The following is an 18,772-nucleotide window of genomic DNA, read 5'->3' as shown; positions in this document are numbered from 1 at the left end:
ATTATTAATCACATAAATATTGGTGGATCTGTTCTAGTCAAACCCCTACCCTTGCCAGATAAGTGAATGGTAAAACCAGAAAAATTATTTGGCTAGAGGAAAGGAAGAAAATATTAGAAGTCCTATCTTGTTTCTAATGCAGTGCTCTTTCCACAACCAAGATAGCACCTCACACATACTCTATTCCAACCACCTACATTATACCTGGAAATAATCACTTAATAATAATTTTCCAGAATCTGTAAATAAAACTCTGCAAAGATATGTGGGGAAATAGAACTGTGAGGAGTAAGGAGTGACAGTAAGTAAATTCAGTAATTATTTTTACCTAGATAAATTTATGAAAAGTTTACCTGAGAAAATGTTTCCTTTTTGTCTTCAAGTAAATCCTGAGTTATCAGGAAAGGCTCGCTTTTCCCACAGCTGTCCTGGCTGAGGAGCGTGTCCGCATAGTTGGGCTGCGGGAAGATCACGTGACTCTCCCGCGAGCCCGCGGTCAGGGACACCTCGTGAGAATAGGTCTGCAGGAACGCCCGCACCCCGTCCACGCCCACAAACTGCGAGGCCGAGGCCTGCACGCCCAGCAGCCCTCCTCCTGCAGCCTGGAGCAGACGCGACGCGTGCCAGCGCCTCAGCCTGAGCGCCAGCAGCACGATGACAAAGGCGAGGAAGACGCAGGAGACTGAGGCCACAGCCACCACCAGGTACAGCGTGAGGTCTGAAGCTTGGGAGTCACGTGGGGCTTCCAGGCTGCCCAAGTCAGCCAGGACATCTGGGATGCTGTCAGCAATGGCCACAGTGAGCGTGACGGTGGCCGAGAGAGGGGGCTGGCCGTGGTCCTGCACCGCCACCACCAGGCTCTGCTTGAGCGCGTCTCTGTCCAGCAGGGCCCGCGCTGTGCGCACCTCTCCTGTGTGCAGCCCCACCTGGAAGAGCCCAGGCTCGCTGGCCTTGAGCAGGTGGTAGGACAGCCAGGCGTTCTGGCCCGAGTCTTTGTCCACTGCCACCACCTTGGTGACCAAATAACCGGGCTCTACGGAGCGGGGCGCCAGCTCCACGCCTGTGGAACTGTCAGTGGGGAGGACGGGGTACAAGATTTCTGGCGCATTGTCGTTCTGGTCTAGCACGAACAGGCTAATCGATACATTGCTGCTGAGTGGGGGGTCCCCACTGTCACAGGCTATCACTCTTAGTTGAAGGTCCCGGAACTGTTCATAGTCGAAGGATCGCAGGGCATATAAGACCCCAGTGTCTGAGTTGATGGAAACATACGAGGACAGAGGCATCCCTTGGATGGTGTCCTCCACCAAGGAGTAAGTGACTAGTGCGTTCTCATTGCTGTCTGCATCATATGCTATGGCAGAGAAAAAGGAGGCACCTCTGGGATTGTTTTCCAGAATGAAGGTAGAGTAGGAGTTCTGAGGAAAAACAGGGGGGTTGTCATTGATATCTGTCACTTGGAGTGAAATGTGGGTTTCAGTATACAGAGCTGGAGTTCCATGATCTGCTGCTGTTACTGTGATGTTGTACCTGGAGGTAAGTTCTCTGTCCAGTGTTCTTTCTGTCACTAAATGGTAATAGTTATCATCCAACTTTTCTAATTTAAACGGTATATTTCCAGCAATGGAACATGTAGTGTCACCATTCTCTTCAGAATCCTGGTCATGCACACTGATAAGAGCAATTATAGCTCCAGGAGGAGAGTTTTCTGGGACTGCAGTGGTGACAGAGGTCATGGTCACCTCTGGGGCATTATCATTTATGTCTAGAACTTTGACCAGCACCTTAGCTCTGGCCATGAGGCCGGCACCATCCTGAGCTTGAATTTCCATTGGATAACTTCTGTGTTCTTCGAAATCCAGGGCTTCTTTATTTGATATTTCTCCTGTGTAAGAATTCAACTGAAAAATATGGGCTATTTTGTGGTCTATATTGTGAAATGAGTATGATACTTCCCCATTGGCTCCTTCATCTGGGTCAGTAGCTTTTACCATAAGCAGCTGAGTGCCCAGTGGCACATTCTCTGGGACACTCATGTGGTACTGTGCTTGAGTAAATGCTGGAGGGTTGTCATTTGCATCTACCACCCGAACACGAATGTGGAGGGTTCCTGAACGGACTGGGCTGCCCCCATCAGAGGCTGTGAGGAGGAGGTGGTGCATAGCTTTTTCTTCCCTATCCAGGGGAGTCTGCAGCACCATCTCTGGGTGTTGGGATCCATCAGTTCCCTGTTGCACATCCAGGGAGAAATGAGGATTGGAGCTGAGCTGGTAACTCTGTAGTGAATTCATACCCACATCAGGGTCTTGCCCAAAAGGCAAAGGAATCCTGGTACCTGGAGCAGTTATTTCATTCATTTTAAATTCTACTTCCTCTAACTGAAATTGGGGAGTGTTGTCATTAATATCAATTATTTCTACTTCAACAGGGAAAAGCTTCATTTTATCCTCTACCAAGATGTTAAAATTGACCAGGCACCGCGCTCTCTGAGCGCAGAGCTCCTCCCTGTCTATCCTGTCCGCGGTGACCAAGCTGCCGCTTCGAGGGTTCAGAGCGAAAAGCTGCGTCCTACCTCTGGAGACGATGCGGACTCCGCGCTCTTTGAACTCCTGAGGTTGTAGCCCCAGGTCTTCAGCGATGTTGCCCACGAAGAAAGCTTTCTCTGTCTCTTCTGGCACCACGTACCGGATCTTTCCGGCCCAAGCTTCCAACGACAGCCCCAGAAAAACGCACAGCAGGTACAGCTCGCTGCAGCTGGGCCGCTTCCGCCGAATCACCATCTCTCTCTCCCTTTGTAGTTTTCTCCCACTCCAGTACCAAGAGTATTGTTTCTCTGTTCTTCTAAGCTCAAATTAACCGAATTTTCAGATTTCAGAGCAAAAAGTAGTCCAGAAGTAGGGTCTGGGGAGCTTCATGGAGACGGTTTTCAATCTGATGGATTGAAACCTCTGATGGAGGTTCTAAGAAGCTATTTTTTTCTTTTTTCTTCTGGGGTGTGTGTGCGTGCGCGCTGCCTTGTATCTCCTAGACTGGTGAACAGCGGCGCCCAGAGTCCGCACCGGTTACTACACCCCTATAAAATACTTAACTTTCCCTTCTCCTTAACTCCTCTATCTTTCCTTAAGTCTTGGTTTATTGTCAAGGAAGTAGTTATGCATTCTACAATATATGTACGAAAATCAGAAACTACTATGTTTATTTAACTGTATCTTTACTAAACTGCAATATACAGGAGAATCCCAGCATATCTAAGCTATCTGCTTTCCCTGTTTGCTATTCAGGTAATATCATCACAGCAAACAAAAATCATACCTCCACCTCTCCACTATATCTTGACCACTTGACAGTTTCTCAGACTAGAAGAGCAACTGTCCTTTGACTGGAGATTGAAAAAAAACCAGGGGATAAATAAACTTTTAGAATGTAAGCTGGCCTTTTAAAAAATGGACTGTCCTTTTTCCATTGTGCTTTGAATATTTATCTGAAACCTTTGAATTCTGAAGGACATGTTTTACCCATATCCCTGTTTTCCCCCTTTTCTGAAGTGTCTATGTATTATGTGGATTTTAAAAGGCCTTTCATTCACCCAAAGTTAATATATTTTGAATAAAATAACACTGGGATCTTGGAATTTCACTGGAAAATGTCATATAAATATCTAAGACTTCAAATTTAAGAGACACAAGAGGTAATGATGGTCTTCAAAAATGAAAAGGAAATGGACACATCTTTATTTTTAGACAGGCAATTAAAATAATATGCATTCTCCTAAAATCACTATATGTTCTCCAGGAGAAATTGGTTTTCTAAATAGCAAGATTTTTAAACTAGATTGCCTTCCTTCTTTTACTCGGTGCAATATTAGTAAAAGGTTACTAACTAAAATGTCTGAGGCTTGGAGTGATTTATCTATACCCAAAAGTTAGGTAAGAATGTTCTCTGCATTCCAGATGTTTACATTTTAGGAACTAATTGGACCAGATACTGGTGGTCAACCCATGGACATGACTGAGAATGGTCCAGAAAAGAAGGAAATAAAGGAAACAAAAGCCACAAGAATAGTTTTTGGAAAGAGAATATCCATTCCTGTAAAACTGAATCTATGGTTTCTCAGCTTCTCAAAACAAGTATAACTAACTATAAGGAGTCCAAAGGCAGAAAGATTCAGTGAATTTCTTTCAATATTGCAAGGGAAGGACTTTTTAGCAGAAAATGTAAGTTTTTAGAATGTACAGTAATAGCACAAACTTTTCACCAATGGGATTGTCTGGGCAAATGAAAGAAAGTAAAATGCAGAAATTATAAAGTGAACTTGTAGAGCTTCTCCTCCAACAACAGCAAAAACCAAGCAGGGTTGATTTATAGCAGGATATTTACAAAACAAAAGTGTTAAAACTCACAGGTAAATATCTGAATCCAATGTAATAATGAAGGTTGCAGTGCAGGCTCCACAGAGAATGTCCAGTTAAAAGATGTTTCTTGAATTAACTTAAAGAAATTAAGATTTTGCAATACCTGAAGCCACAAAAAGTTTGTAGAAATAGGGCAAATCTCACTGGCTGAAGTAGAAGCAACTCCAGATCTATGCTTGGACCAAAGATAAGACTGAAAGTAGGGTTGGAGGAGCCTCACAGGACCAGAGTGATGGTTAGTCACTTTGAGAAGAGCACAAAGGACAAGTCCACAACCAGGTAAAACTGTAGCTTTGCCTGCCTGGCAGCAGGTACCAGGCCATTGCTGGTGCCACATTGCTACCATTGTGGCAGCAACTCCTTCAAACTGTAGGCAAAGACAAGGTGTAGCATGATGACTGTTGGTACTGTGCACAGTGACCATCAAGCCCTGTGGAGCAGCATCTCTGTTGCCAATAGCACCACAGTACTAATCTCTCTTGTGCCTCCCTAGGTTGAAGAGTCATATTAGCTGGTCTGAAGCATGTAATAGGACAGCCAAAGCTCTTCAGTTGGCACCCACCTTGGTGACCAGGTAGCCAGTTGCATTGTGCATGGCACCACATCAGAGGGCACGAATTCTGGCTGCAGCTCCTGGCACAGCGTTTCCTGTGCATTCTGTTGTGGTGGTCTATCATCATAAGGAGGCTGCTCCACACTTACTGACATGTTGGGTGATGCTGCACAGTGTACTGGGTTGCTGGTCAGGAAGCAATAGGCACATAGGGCCCCACATCTGGGTAAGAAGTACTGAAGTGTATGACGGAGGTTTGAGCAGGTGTTCCTATTATCCTGGACCATATAAGAGGCCTGCTGGAGAACAAGAGCATTTTTGTTGATGGGGGTGATACCCAAGGTGATGCTTGCCCTGGAGGAGGACAGCTTGTCCTTGGTGGCTTTGGTGGTAACACTGCACTTCATGTTCTGCTCCCAGTTTAGAATTCCATCTGCCTGTAGCTTAGAAAGAATTACATAGTGATTTTTACAGGTGAACTGTTTGACTATGTGTTTATTACTTCCTGTAATAAGGAGATCTTTCATCTCTCCATTGTTTTGGCTTGGACAACTGTAGTTGTTGCCTTTATTTTTTAAGATTTTATTTAAGAGAGAGAGAGAGAGGCAGAAGGAGAAGCAGGCTTCATGCAGGGAGCCCTATGTGGGACCCAATCCCTGGACTCCAGGATCACTCCCTGAGCTGAAGGCAGAAACTCAACCGCTGAGCTAGGCAGGCATCCCTAGTTGTTGCCTTTAATAGTACTAAACACTCAGCTGAAAGTCCTCTGCACAGAATTATAGTTCTCGACCTCTGTTTCAATCGGGATCCTGAAATGGGCCCTTAAACTGCCTCTAATCTTCTCTTCTATTCCATGATGCAAATCTCATGCTCCAAAATCAAAGATGATACTGTCGTTATTGGATGACAGATGTATGCTGCATGCCCTGTAACATTGTGTAGTAAGTGTAGGGGAACTCTACCTTAAGGGTGTCATTTAGGTCAGTGGGGAACAACCTGAAGAATGCAGAGGATGTATTGGAGAGCAGGTTTTCCTGCAGGCAGATTCTGCTGTACTCCTTGTAGCTCAGTATGGGAGAACGGCATTAGCATCCAACTCTTGTACCTTGTCATGAGCTGTTTCTACCCCTCCCCAAAACTAAGTGGTGGCAACTTTGCTCCTCTGGTCCATTCCTGCCCTAGATATCTCTTTTACTTGTGGGGACTAGGGAGACAGCTACTGAAATTAATGTGATAAATTTATAGAGAATTACTTGCAGGATCCAAACATGCTGAGGTTTTAGAGTGAACTATGCTACTATTAAGATGTTTTCCACAATTTTTAAAACAAAATGTCTATTAAAAGCTATAAATTATTTATATTCAGGGTGAATACATTTATATGAAAGGCATTTATGGAATTTCCCCTGAGGGTTCCAGTTTCAGGGGCCTAAAGACTTCCTTTAGCATATCTGCTAGATCTAGGCTGTCATTCTCTGAGTTCTTCCCTTCTGGCCTCACTGGTGGTAAAGAGGCTTCTTAGCACTTACTTGCAGTTCTCCTCAGTGAGACACTTCTCTGCCTAGATTCTCTACTTTTAAACCAGTGGATTCTCTTCTGGAATGTTGCAGCCCATCTGATGTGTAGTTCACTAGGCTGAATAAAGACATGAGTAAGGGAAACTGCTTTCTGCCCATGGTCGGCCTTCCCTTCAGAGGACTTCTTTTCTCTTCTTGGTGCTACTTCTCAGATTCTAATACACCTTGCCAAGGTTGCTCCCAAATAACAAAGGTGCGCTGGAGAGAAAAGGCAACATCTCATTGTGGGTCATTAAACATCCTGACATTTCTGACCCAGATATTTGGAAAAGATAGTGGGAGAGAAGATGTTTGGAATCCACTCCAGAGTTATTTCACAAAAGTCAGCAGGGATCACTGGGTCCAAATGCCAATGGATTGCTTTGTTTCACTCTAGCCATGGATTGGCAGACAGTGGCACCCAGAGATCTGGTACAATATCAACTGAATGTTATTTCTCAAAGTCAGGAGAGTGTATTTGCTTTATTTCCAAGACTTATTTTAGACAAAGGCTGCAGGTTGTTATTTTTTTTTGACAAAATATTTTAAAATGGCTTTTTCACATTATTAAAACAGAACGCTTTTATTAAAACTCATCAACTTAAAATAATTCACACAGAATTTTCCCTCTTGATATTTCTTTTTGAGGATAATACACTACTGAAGCCTCTTTTCCTTAAAAAAATTTTCTGGTCAAGAAATTATCCATTGTAAAAATAATTTTTCATTACAAAATGACATTCTCACTGTAAATTCTACAATAAAATTTTTTTTATTGTACAAAAGTAGAAAATACTGATAAAAATTTTAAACTACCAGTAATTATAAAATCATTCTATCATATTTGATGACTATTCATACTTTGTAAGTACATATACACTTTTTTCTTTTTTATTGTGGTAATATACACATAAAATAAAACTTAAGATCTTAACCATCTTTTAAAACAATTGTTAAGTACACAGTTCAGTGGTATTAAAATACATTCATAATGTTGTGCAATCAGTACTACTATCCATCTCCAGAACCCTTTTAATCTTGTAAAACTGAAACCCACACCCATTACCTAATAACTATTCATTCTCCCCTCTCTCCAGCCCCTGGCAAACACTATCTATTTTCTATGATTTTTGGCTACTCTAAATACCTCATACAAGTAGAATCAAGCAGCATTTATCTTTTTATGACTGGCTTATTTCCATAGCATAATATCCTCAAAGTTCATCTGTGTTGTAGCGTATGTCAGAATTTCCTTCTTTTTTAAGGTTGAACAATATTCCATTGTATGTACAGACCACATTTTGCTTCATTCATCTGTTGATAGACACTTGGGTTGCTTCTAAATTTTAGCTACTATGAATAATGTTGCTATGAGCATGGGTGTACAAATGTCTCTGAGATTCTGCTTTCAATTCTTTTGGGTATATACAAAGAAGTGGAATTGCTGGATCATACAATAATTCTATTTTTAGTTTTTTGAGGAAATTCCACAGTTTTCCACACTGGCTGTACCAATTTACATTCCCACCAACAATGCACAAAGGTTTCAAATATTTCACATCCCTGTCAAAATTTGTATATTTCCTGAGTTATTTTTTTTAGTAGTCATCCTAACGGTATAAGGTGGTATCTCAATTGTTTTGATTTGTGTTTCCCTAACAATTAGTGATGTTGACCATCTTTTTTAAAAAGATTTTTATTTATTTATTCATGAGAGAAACAGCGAGAGAGAGAGGCAGAGACACAGGCTGAGGGAGAAGCAGGCTCTCTGCAAGGAGCCCGATGCAGGACTCCATCCTAGATCCTTGGGATCACACCCTGGGTCGAAGGCAGACGCTCAGCCGCTGAGCCCCCCAGGCATCCCTGTTGAGCATCTTTTTATGTGCTTATTGTCCACTTGTATGTTTTGGAATTATACATATACTATTATAACCCCCCAAATAATCAGCTTTTTCAAGGATACTACTGGTAGCTTTTATAGACTGGTATTTGTGTCCCCTCAAATCCATATGTTGAAACCTAATCTCCAGTGTGATCATATTTGGAGGCAGGGCTTTGGAGAGGTGATTAGGCCATGAGGGTGCAGTCTTCATGAATGGTATTAGTGCCTTGTAAAAGAGGCTGAAGAGAACTCCCTCACCTCTTCCACCATGTGAGGTTATAGTAAAAAGTCTGCTGTTTATGAACCCAGAAGCTTGCCCTTAGCAGACACTAAATCTGCTGACATCTTTATGTCTGACTTCAGTCCCCAGATCTGAGAAATAAATTTGTATTGTTTACAAGCCACTGTTTATGGTATTTTGTTACAGTAATTCAAATGGACTAAGTTATTTATGCCCTTTGCTCTCTTCTAACATTTCCTTTTTTTTTAAGTTTAGAAGCCCATCTTCTGAAATGGGAAGCTAAACCTCTTAATAGGTTCTGACAGATCTAAACCAATAATGGTAGTCTCATTCCTCTTGTCAGTGTTTAGTTAAGAATATAGACTTAATAAGATTCCTCAACCATGGTATTAATTTTGAGCCAGATAGCTCTTTGTTGTGGGAAAGAAGGCTGTTATGTGTATTGTAGGGTATTTAGCAGCATTTCTAGTCTCCACTCTAGATACCAGTAGACCCAACCTCCATAGTTGTGACAATCAAAAATGTCTCCAGACATTACCAAACATCACCTCCTTCCCACCACACTGAAAATGGTATGGCTCAGGGGATAGTAAGTATTAGCAGGTGTTATAGGGTATACTAATAGTCCTAGTGACTATTATTGAGCCAGGGATAGGTACATGATCTAACTTTGTCCAATCAGATTGAAACATGAACTTTGGTTGGGAGGAGCCACTCTGAACTTACCATGGACAAGGAAGGAAGTTCTCTGGTGACTGCTGGCAGATTTCTTGTGACCACAGACTTGAGAAGTTTATAAGACTAGGGCAAAGCTGAAAGAATAACAGAAAAAGTATAAATAAATGATCATTCTCCAAAATTAGGAAGAGAAAAACAATTTGTGCCAAGTCATGATTCTATTATACCTAGAGGGAGCCATATTTTCAAGAATGGCATTGTCCAATACAGTAACCATGAGCTACATGTGACCACTGAGCATTTGAAATATGGCTAGTCCAAATTGGGATGTGCAGTAAGTGTGAAATATGCACCAGGTTATGAAGATTTAGTACAAAATAAGAATGTAAAATATATCATTAATAATTACTGCACTGATTACATGTGGAAATGATAGTTTGAATTAAGTTAAATAAAATTATTGAAATTAACTTCACTTGTTTCTTGGTTACTAGGTAATTTAATTTCACATTGGTGGCTTTCATCTGTAGCTTACATTATATTTCTATTGGACAGAGTTGCTCTAGACTATCTGGTTTTTATGATAACAGATTTTCTAATTGTTTAAATCAGCGTAAATTGGGTTGTTTTTTTTTTCTATAGAAAATATCCTACTTGAGGTACCTAGGTGGTTCAGTCTGTGTCTGCCGTCAGCTCAGGTCATGATCTCAGGGTCTTGGATTGAGCCCCTATTCGGGTTCCCTGTTCAATGGGGAGTTGGCTTCTCCCTCCAACCATCTTCCAGCTCATGCTCTCTCTCTCTCTCTCTCAAATAAATAAATAAAATCATTAAAAATGAAAAGAGAATATCCCACTTGATACAGGAGACTGCTACATTTTAGCTAACCTGCTTTTAAGATTTCATCTTATTATTTTAAGTTTTATTAAGTAATCCCTGTGTATACCTAATGTGGGGCTCAAACTCATGACCCTGAGATCAAGAGTTGGATGCTCGTTCAAGTGAACCAGCCAGGAACTCCTTTAAGATTTTATTTTTAAGTAATCTCCCCACTCAATGTGAGACTCAAACTTAACAACTACAAGATCAAGAGTTACATGCTTTACAGACTTAGCCAGCCAGGCACCCCTGATAACCTGTTTATTGCTATTTATATAATGATAAACCAGTGGATTAGTGTACTTTTTGGGGATATCTGCAATTTGCTCACCCGTATAATTTTTGATACCCAAAATATAAGCAAGGCTTCTTCCATCACTGATAATTTTTTAACCTCCACAATATAAGGAGTGTGAAAGTTTATTAAAAGTTTATTAAAGAGAATTTTCAAACATCCAGCATTAGCCTCATTGTGATACTCCTTTATTATAGGAAGGAACTCTTTGGAGGACTTGTTACTACACTGGTGAATTTTTTGCTCTCCCCAAATCTTTGGTTTGCTAGTATCTTAGATATATCATGGAACAACCACAGGAATGTAATTCCTTCATCAATTTAGAGTGTTTCTGTATCCCTAATGGATTTGATTTTTTAAAAACCTGGATTAATCAATAAACATTAGGGTAGTGGGTGAAATGGTAGAGCCCTTAGTCTTAGTCTTATTTTTTTTTAAGATTTTATGTATTTATTCATGAGAGACACAGAGGCAGAGACTCAGGCAGAGGAGAAGCAGGCTCCATGCAGGGAGCCCAATGCAGGACTCGATCTGGGGACTCTGGGATCACGCCCTGAGCCAAAGGCAGACACTAAACCACTAAGCTGCCCAGATGCCCCCAGCCCTTCATTTTAGAATTGATGTAATTTTTCCTAAAAAAAAAAACAGCATTTACAAAATGTGTTAAACTCAAAAGCATTAAATATGTTCAGGATTGAAGGAGGCAGATACTTTAGGGAAAATTTCAGTTAATCCTTTTAATTATCTCTGACAATATTCCATTTAAAGCTTTCTTAACTAAAATATATCATAATTTTGACAGATTGGAATAACATAGAATTTATCTTATTTTCTGTGACAAGGATATTTGAGCATCAAAAAAGCCAGGCAATTAAAATGCAAACAATACTTGGATTATTTTTATGTATAGGCATATCCTTACATTTTATATGGTTAAATAAAGTGCTATGCAGAAGCCAGCAGATATCCTCCTATATGTATAAGATAAATAAAACCAGGTATAATTAAGGGACAGACACACTGAAAGTTCACCTTCAAAAAGAGGAAATAGATGATTCTGGGAAATTACAGTTTGAAATCAGCTAATATTCTGCAACACATTATAGAACAAAGAGAACTAATGTAGTTATCTGGAAGAATGTAATTTCTCCTTCAAATTTAATTTAAAAAAATCCAAACTGGTGCCAGGCCATTTTAATTTCCTCACATGACACCCAATACCACAGACTACCTAAACCAAAACAGACACATTCACACGCACTTTTAGCAAACCTCTCCACTCACAATTGGCACTGCCCTTGGCTAGAGAGAAAATATATATAAAGTAGCTCTGTCTCATTTTAGAATGTATTGTCTCTCACAAATTATTTATTATGGGAAACAGACTATATGTCATTTCTAAATGAATCAACTTTCATTCAATTAGCAAATATTTTTTGTGTCTCCCATGTTTTGGTAATAGGTCCTGGGACACCATGAACAGGGATATCAAAAACTCCCTGATTATCACAGAGCTTCCAATCTGGTGCAAGAGAAACAGTCAAGTACCTAAACAAAACGAATTTTGAAAGTGTTAATCACATTTTAAGTGAGTTCTCTTAAATTTAGATGAAGTTGTTCATATTTTAGAAGACAGAAACAAAATTTTAATGACCTTTATGCTTAACCAAACTGATATTAAAAAATAAATGGAAATGAATAGGAGCAAGTGGAAACTGTTACATATTTAGGCCTAAACACTACAAAACATGCAAATGAGTACCTCACTACCCGTAGAAGTGACAAGCAGAAAACAGTTTCAAAAGAGTAGATGTGGAATGAAAAAAAAAAAAATTCCTAACTTAAAAAGTACAGGCAAATGCGTGACAGGGAGTAATACTTCAATTTTATTCTACTTCAATCAGACCGTTTGTCAGACAACTATGTTCTAAACGAATATATGCCTCCAGAAGAACACTCGCTTCTTTGTTTACATTTATATCTACGTCAAACATATTAAAAAGAGGAATAACCCATGTATCCTTGTGGTTTTTCAAAAAAGAAAGAGTCCCTAAGGCATGGGTCCCCTCCAGGCATTTTCCATAATTAACAAAACATATACTTAGAATGATATATAGTGGTCAGCATGTCCTTCTCACTCCACTGATTTGAGTAGTTTAAAATCGACTGTTTTATATATAACAATTATAGTTAACTATAATTCTTGTATCTGCTCCAGAATGGATATACCGTGGGGAGCATCCGAGATGTTCCAAAAGGCAAAGACGATTTCTGCACGGACGCCCTGTTTCCGGAAATCACTCAGAAGCCTAGGAGATAACCGGACCACGGCGACCAATAAATGTTCTGGCTTAGCGGAGCGGGAAAGGTGAACACGAGGGCCAATGTCTTCGCTGCAATGTTTGTCTGTAAATGTTTTCAAACCAACAGCTCTCTATGAAACATTTATCGTTTTCTCGCGTAAAGTCAAATCATCGCGAGAGGACAAGTCCCCGGATAATGTAATTGCGCCTGCGCGCGCTGGGGCAGCCCGGACTTCCGCTTTAATCGTGCTGTCACTCATAGCCGCCCTGCGGTGTGACGTAGTGCTTTCTTCTCCGCTAGGTCTGCAGCTCCGGACTGAGATCCGCCGAGCTGCGGAGCTGCCGAGTCTGGCGCTGCGAGCTGCGGATCTCGGCGAGATTTCGCACTGCCCGCCGTCGGCCTTTCGTTGATAATCGGTAGCGGATCACTTTCCTAAGACCTGGGAAGAACAAAGGAATAAAGAAGGAGACGCTCGGCTCCTGGCCGTCTTGCTCGGAGTGGCTGCCTCTTCCGCTCGCTCCTATCCGGAGAAGCTGGGTTTATAATCATCACTGGATTGTAAGTACCCAAGGCGAAGAAAGCTCACTGCGTTCTGCTTTTTGAATACCTTTTTTCCGGGAGAGAGTGTAAAATGGGAGTGTCTGCTGGGCCTTACTTTTTGTGTCGAAAATCATTTCGCAGAAGCCGCCATTTGCTTTCCTGCTAGGTAGCTCGGTCTGCATTGTCCGGCAGCGGCATCTAGAGGTTGGAACTTGAATTGCAGCTAATAGTTTTAAATGGACTTAATTGATTAGTGTCCCTAACGACTGGTATTTCAATCACAGCAGACTTATAAAGACTTGGGCCTTAATTCACAGTAGACGCTTAGCTCCTGTTCTCAAAACTTTTTGTAATTAAGGATTTCAGTTCATAACAAACTGGTCTCCACCTGTTGTCAGTAGCTGGAACTTAAAGTGCAACAAGTGGTGGTTGAGAAGTGAGTCTCAAAGAAGAAAAGATGAGTAAGAGCAAAGATGATGCTCCTCACGAACTGGAGAGCCAGTTTATTTTACGGCTACCTCCGGAATATGCCTCTACTGTGAGACGGGCAGTACAGTCTGGTCATGTCAATCTGAAGGACAGGCTGACAATTGAGTTACACCCTGATGGACGTCACGGAATCGTCAGAGTGGACCGGGTTCCATTGGCTTCCAAATTGGTAGATCTGCCTTGTGTTATGGAAAGCCTGAAAACCATTGATAAAAAAACTTTTTACAAGACAGCTGATATATGTCAGATGCTTGTCTCCACAGTTGATGGTGATCTCTATCCTCCTGTGGAGGAACCAGTTGCTACTGCTGATCCCAAAGCAAGCAAGAAAAAGGATAAGGACAAAGAGAAGAAGTTTATATGGAACCATGGAATTACTCTGCCTCTAAAAAATGTCAGAAAGAGAAGGTTCCGGAAGACAGCAAAGAAGAAGTATATTGAATCTCCAGATGTGGAGAAGGAAGTGAAGCGGTTGCTAAGTACAGATGCTGAAGCTGTGAGTACTCGTTGGGAGATAATTGCCGAAGATGAAACAAAAGAAACAGAAAATCAAGGCCTTGATATATCTTCTCCAGGAATGTCTGGTCACAGGCAGGGCCATGACTCATTAGAACATGATGAGCTTCGGGAGATATTCAACGACCTCAGTAGCAGCAGTGAAGATGAAGATGAGACGCAGCATCAAGATGAAGAAGATATAAACATCATTGACACTGAGGAAGATCTGGAAAGACAGCTACAGGAGAAGCTGAATGAATCAGATGAACAGCACCAAGAAAATGAGGGGACCAATCAACTGGTTATGGGAATTCAGAAACAGATTGATAATATGAAAGGCAAACTCCAAGAGACCCAGGATAGGGCAAAACGGCAGGAGGATCTCATTATGAAAGTCGAAAACCTGGCTCTCAAGAATAGATTTCAGGCCGTGCTGGATGAACTCAAACAGAAGGAAGACCGAGAAAAGGAGCAGCTCAGCTCTTTGCAGGAAGAGCTAGAATCACTCCTGGAGAAGTGAAAAGAGCTCTCGTATTTAATTTCATTCCTTAGACTGCTCAGCATTGAAAGAAGAATCTTGGCTTCATCACACCTGGACTAGATATAACTGCAGTAGTTCTCATTTTCTTCACTGTTATCTACTGAATTTGTCTTACAAATATGTGAATTGCTATCTTGTTTGTCAGAACCACTTTGCTGTTTATCCTGTAGAAAGTAAGAATGTATAGACAGATAAGTGATTGTAGGAAAATTGTAGGCTCAGTGGAACGAACAGTGTAACCTTAGTAATTAAAACTTTACTGAAGGATTTTGCTGCTGTTTCTCCATTTGCCAGAGTGGCTGTTCCTTCTCCGTGATGCCATCAGAAATCAGTAAGCAGAGTCTAGTGTGCAGGCAGTGATGTTGGTTTGCATGTTTTCTCATGAAGTAGTAGCTATTTTCCCAGGTATTCAAAGCATTCTTATGTATGTAGGGTTATAAATCATTTCAAAAAGTTGTTTTAACAATAAAAGCAACTAATTTTCATCTCATGATGTGTCTTGCTCTTTAAGGGGTAGTGGGTATCAGGTCCTCTGGTGAGGTGGTCTCTTGGTGGGGTTTAATGACTGATTTGATCCTGTTTTGTAGGGAAAGAAGTTATGTTGAGTTTTAAGAAAACACAGTAGGGTCAAAAAGATTGGGAAATCTGTCTTTGCTTTATGTTAACTTTCCAACCCACCTGTTTCATATGTAGGTTAAGAAAATACTACGTACAGAACCTTACTAAATTATCCTAACTTTTGTACATGAAGGTCTATTTTTATCTTTTTTTTTTTTTTAAGCACTACACTCATCTTGTTAAAATAGTAGAAACAAAGCAAAGGCTCTTCCATCCCGTACTGTTCACGTAATCAACCCATTGTTTTGGATTGATTGCATTTCTAAATATTTTCAACTTCCATTCCTGCAATTATAGTATGTACAGAACTCAGGTGATATGTCCATGTTAGTCAAAATTGTTCAAAAGGAAGTCATCACTATAGTGGGATATTTCAAAGTTTCTTTAAAATTTTTCATATGTTCTTAAGATTCTAATGTAATGCCTTGGCAGGAGCTATTTGTGAAAACAAAAATTTTACAAAATGCAGAGTTGCATTTTGCAGTTCACTTCTGACAGGGGAGGAGTCAAAGTTAGCTTGAAAATTGGGCTCATGAAGCAAACATCTGATTTAGTTGTATTTGATAAGAAACAGCAATGGTGAAATGTTAAAATTGTCCAGACCTCTCAAGTCTAAAATCATACATGCTAATGTTTGGAGATCTCACAAGACTAATTTTTCTCTCAGATTATCTCCTCATTTCTCTTTTACCAAAATGTTGTCATACTTTTCAGATTTCAGTACAGAATATAGAGGCTTAAGTTTCTCCCAGTATCCAAACTTTGGATTATTTCTTGATTTTTGCAAACAAGAAGAAGCAAGTTTTCTTAGTATTTTAGGATGGTAGGTAATAAATTCTGTTTTAGTACCTTTAGTATCTTGCTACACTTAACAGCATCGATACCTGAAAAGCTCCCACTATATTTACCTTTTACAGTGAGTTATTTATCAAAATAACTTATTCTTGTGAAGGTGTCAACACCAGTGAAGGCTGAGTTCATCTATATAGGAAGGAGAGATGCTGCATACAGTAGCAAAATCGTCTAGTGATTGTGGGACTACTTTCAGTTACTAGCACTATGCTGATTCTCAAATCCTTGTTTCTCAGCCTAATCCCATCAATGTTTAGATTTAGTATATTCACCCGTGTATTGGAAACCCTTGTAAGTATCCCTCAGGCAACTCAACTCTTGTTCAAAATGGAACTCAGTTCCTCCTTTAAAAACCTGCTCTACCTCCTTGTATTGTGACTTAAGTGAAAATATATGGCCCTACTACACATTCCAGTTAATGAAGCTAGAAGCATAAGCCATAACTTTGACCACTCACCCATGGACTACTGAGTCTACTTCCTAAAAAGCGCTTTAAATCACTACTTCATCCCCTGACACTGCCCTAGTTCAAGTCATTATTATCTCTTGCCTAGCAAATGGCAGTAGCTCTCTAACTGGTTGTGAGTATGTGTACAAACTTTTTTTTTTCTTATCCAATTTAGTTTTTTGACTTGGTCACCAAAGTGATCTCCCTAGGATATATTTGATCATGTCATTCCCCTTCTTAAAACCCTTTAATGTTACACCACTGCTTTCAGGATTAAGTTTATAAGTATATATATTTTAAAGATTTTATTTATTTATTTATTTGATGGCATAAGCATGGGGAGTGGCAGGGATAAGGAGAAGCAGGCTTCCTTCAGAGCAGGGAGCCTGATGCAGGGCTCAATCTCAGAACTCTGGGATCATGACCTGAGCCAAAAGCAGACACTTAACTGACTGAGCCACCCAGGTACCCCAAAACTAAGTTTATATTTTTAAAAAGACAGATTGTGAGTGTTTAAATTACCTTTTCACCCTCATCTCACCACATTCTCTCACTTATTTTACGTCACTATCTAAAAGACATACTATTTGGTCAAGTCCTACTTAACCTTCAGTTCTCAAACTAAATATTACTAACTTTAGCAAGGCTGTCTTGATCTCCATCTAGAGCAACTCAGTTACGGCTTTGCCTCTACTCAGTGTTTCCCTGTCATTCCACAAATACTTATTGTGCCATACAGTACCAACACTGGATATGAACTACTGAACTAAACATTTAGTGTCTATTAAAATCTCATGTACTCTAAAATAGTCTTAAGCATTTGTCATACCAAAGTGTAAACTACCTATGGCTCATCCTAGTAGGCTTACTAGGCTGTAAGTTCACTGAGAGTGGGCAGTTTGGCTTGTTACTGTAAACTTACTAAAGAATAGTAAAGAGATTAAGATTGCAAGGTCAAAAGATGCAGTACCTGGATTTGTATGCTAGCTCAGTGACCTATTAGTTGTGTGCTCTTGGGCCAGTAACTTAATCTGTTTTTTCTTAGTATTCTCATCATTAAATAACATTGTGATAATACTATGTATATCTAGTTGATACAAATAAAGGACTTAGAACAATGCCTGAAATACAGTAAATTAACAGTAAAAGCAATCTATTATTGCCTATTTACTAGTGTCTGAACATAACAGGGATTAAATAATTATTTGAATTAAAAAATGATCAAGAAGAAAAGTATTAAAAAATCCATTTTAAGTGGCTGATTTCAAATGAAAATGAAAAAATCTAATTACAACAGAGGACAGTTTACTTCTGCAGCATATCTGTTTATATCTGTAGCATAAACTGACTCAGCTAACTACTATAATTTTGTCTTTTACTTGATTTTTTTTATAACTTGGCTTCGTATTTAGAAATCCGGAAGAGTAATTAATCTCTTTGGCAAACTTCAAAAGAGAAACTTAAGAAGATAGAGATCCATTTCCCTTTTAAAGTTAAGTCCTGTGTTATCAAAAGGATGCACTTTTCTCACAGTTCCCTTGGCTAATGAGTATGGTATATAGTCAGGGTACAGTTCTCAATATTAAACACTGCAGATTTTTTTAAAAAATATTTTATTTATTTGAGAGAGAGACCATGAGCGGGGAGGGGCAGAAGGAGAAGCAGACATCCCACTGGGCAGAGAGCTAGACCTGGCGCTCAATCCTAGGACCCTGGGATCATGACCTGAGCCAAATGCAGACCCTTAACAGACTGAGCCACCCAAGTGGCTCCAGTGCAGGATAGTACAAAAGACAAAAGGTAAAGTCCCTTTCACACCAACTTTGTAAACTTAACATTTTGAGATATATCATTCCAGGCCTTTATTTGGTGTACAATTAGTTATGTATATTTATGTAGTTTTATAAAGAAAACGTATATATGATTTTTTTTGTAGACACTACCATAAAATTTATGACTCAAATATATAAGTATCCTTATCAGTATAT

The 18,772-nt window shown here is 40.0% G+C and overlaps 2 protein-coding genes across 6 annotated transcripts in view; one reads left to right on the top strand and one right to left on the bottom strand.

Moving 5' to 3' along the window:
- LOC121497332 (protocadherin gamma-C4) overlaps window positions 1–12,887 on the bottom strand; it is a 186,955-nt gene extending 174,068 nt beyond the window's left edge. For 3 of the 5 annotated variants that reach the window (XM_041766856.1, XM_041766863.1, XM_041766855.1), the window contains exon 1: window positions 354–3,699. In XM_041766856.1, coding sequence (XP_041622790.1) covers window positions 354–2,780 — 2,427 coding nt within the window. In that variant the 5' untranslated portion in view covers window positions 2,781–3,699. Of the gene's footprint in view, window positions 1–353; window positions 3,700–9,370; window positions 9,457–12,723 lie in introns of those variants that run through there. The other 2 variants (XM_041766869.1, XM_041766844.1) reach the window with 2 other exon arrangements.
- A 164-nt stretch (window positions 12,888–13,051) lies between these two features.
- TAF7 (TATA-box binding protein associated factor 7) lies at window positions 13,052–15,356 on the top strand. The gene has a single exon (XM_041768095.1). The coding sequence runs from the start codon at window positions 13,796–13,798 to the stop codon at window positions 14,843–14,845; it is 1,050 nt and encodes a 349-aa protein (XP_041624029.1). The 5' UTR covers window positions 13,052–13,795; the 3' UTR covers window positions 14,846–15,356.
- Window positions 15,357–18,772: the final 3,416 nt, after the last annotated feature.

Source organism: Vulpes lagopus, chromosome 8, assembly GCF_018345385.1.
Source record: "Vulpes lagopus strain Blue_001 chromosome 8, ASM1834538v1, whole genome shotgun sequence".
Lineage (NCBI taxonomy): Eukaryota > Metazoa > Chordata > Mammalia > Carnivora > Canidae > Vulpes > Vulpes lagopus.
The sequence above is the reverse complement of the archived record's forward strand: the minus strand, read 5'-3'. Positions and strand labels throughout refer to the sequence as shown.

Coding starts and splice junctions, on each gene's coding strand:
- TAF7 (XM_041768095.1), top strand. CDS start 13,796: ATGAGTAAGAGCAAAGATGATGCTCCTCACGAACTGGAGAGCCAGTTT.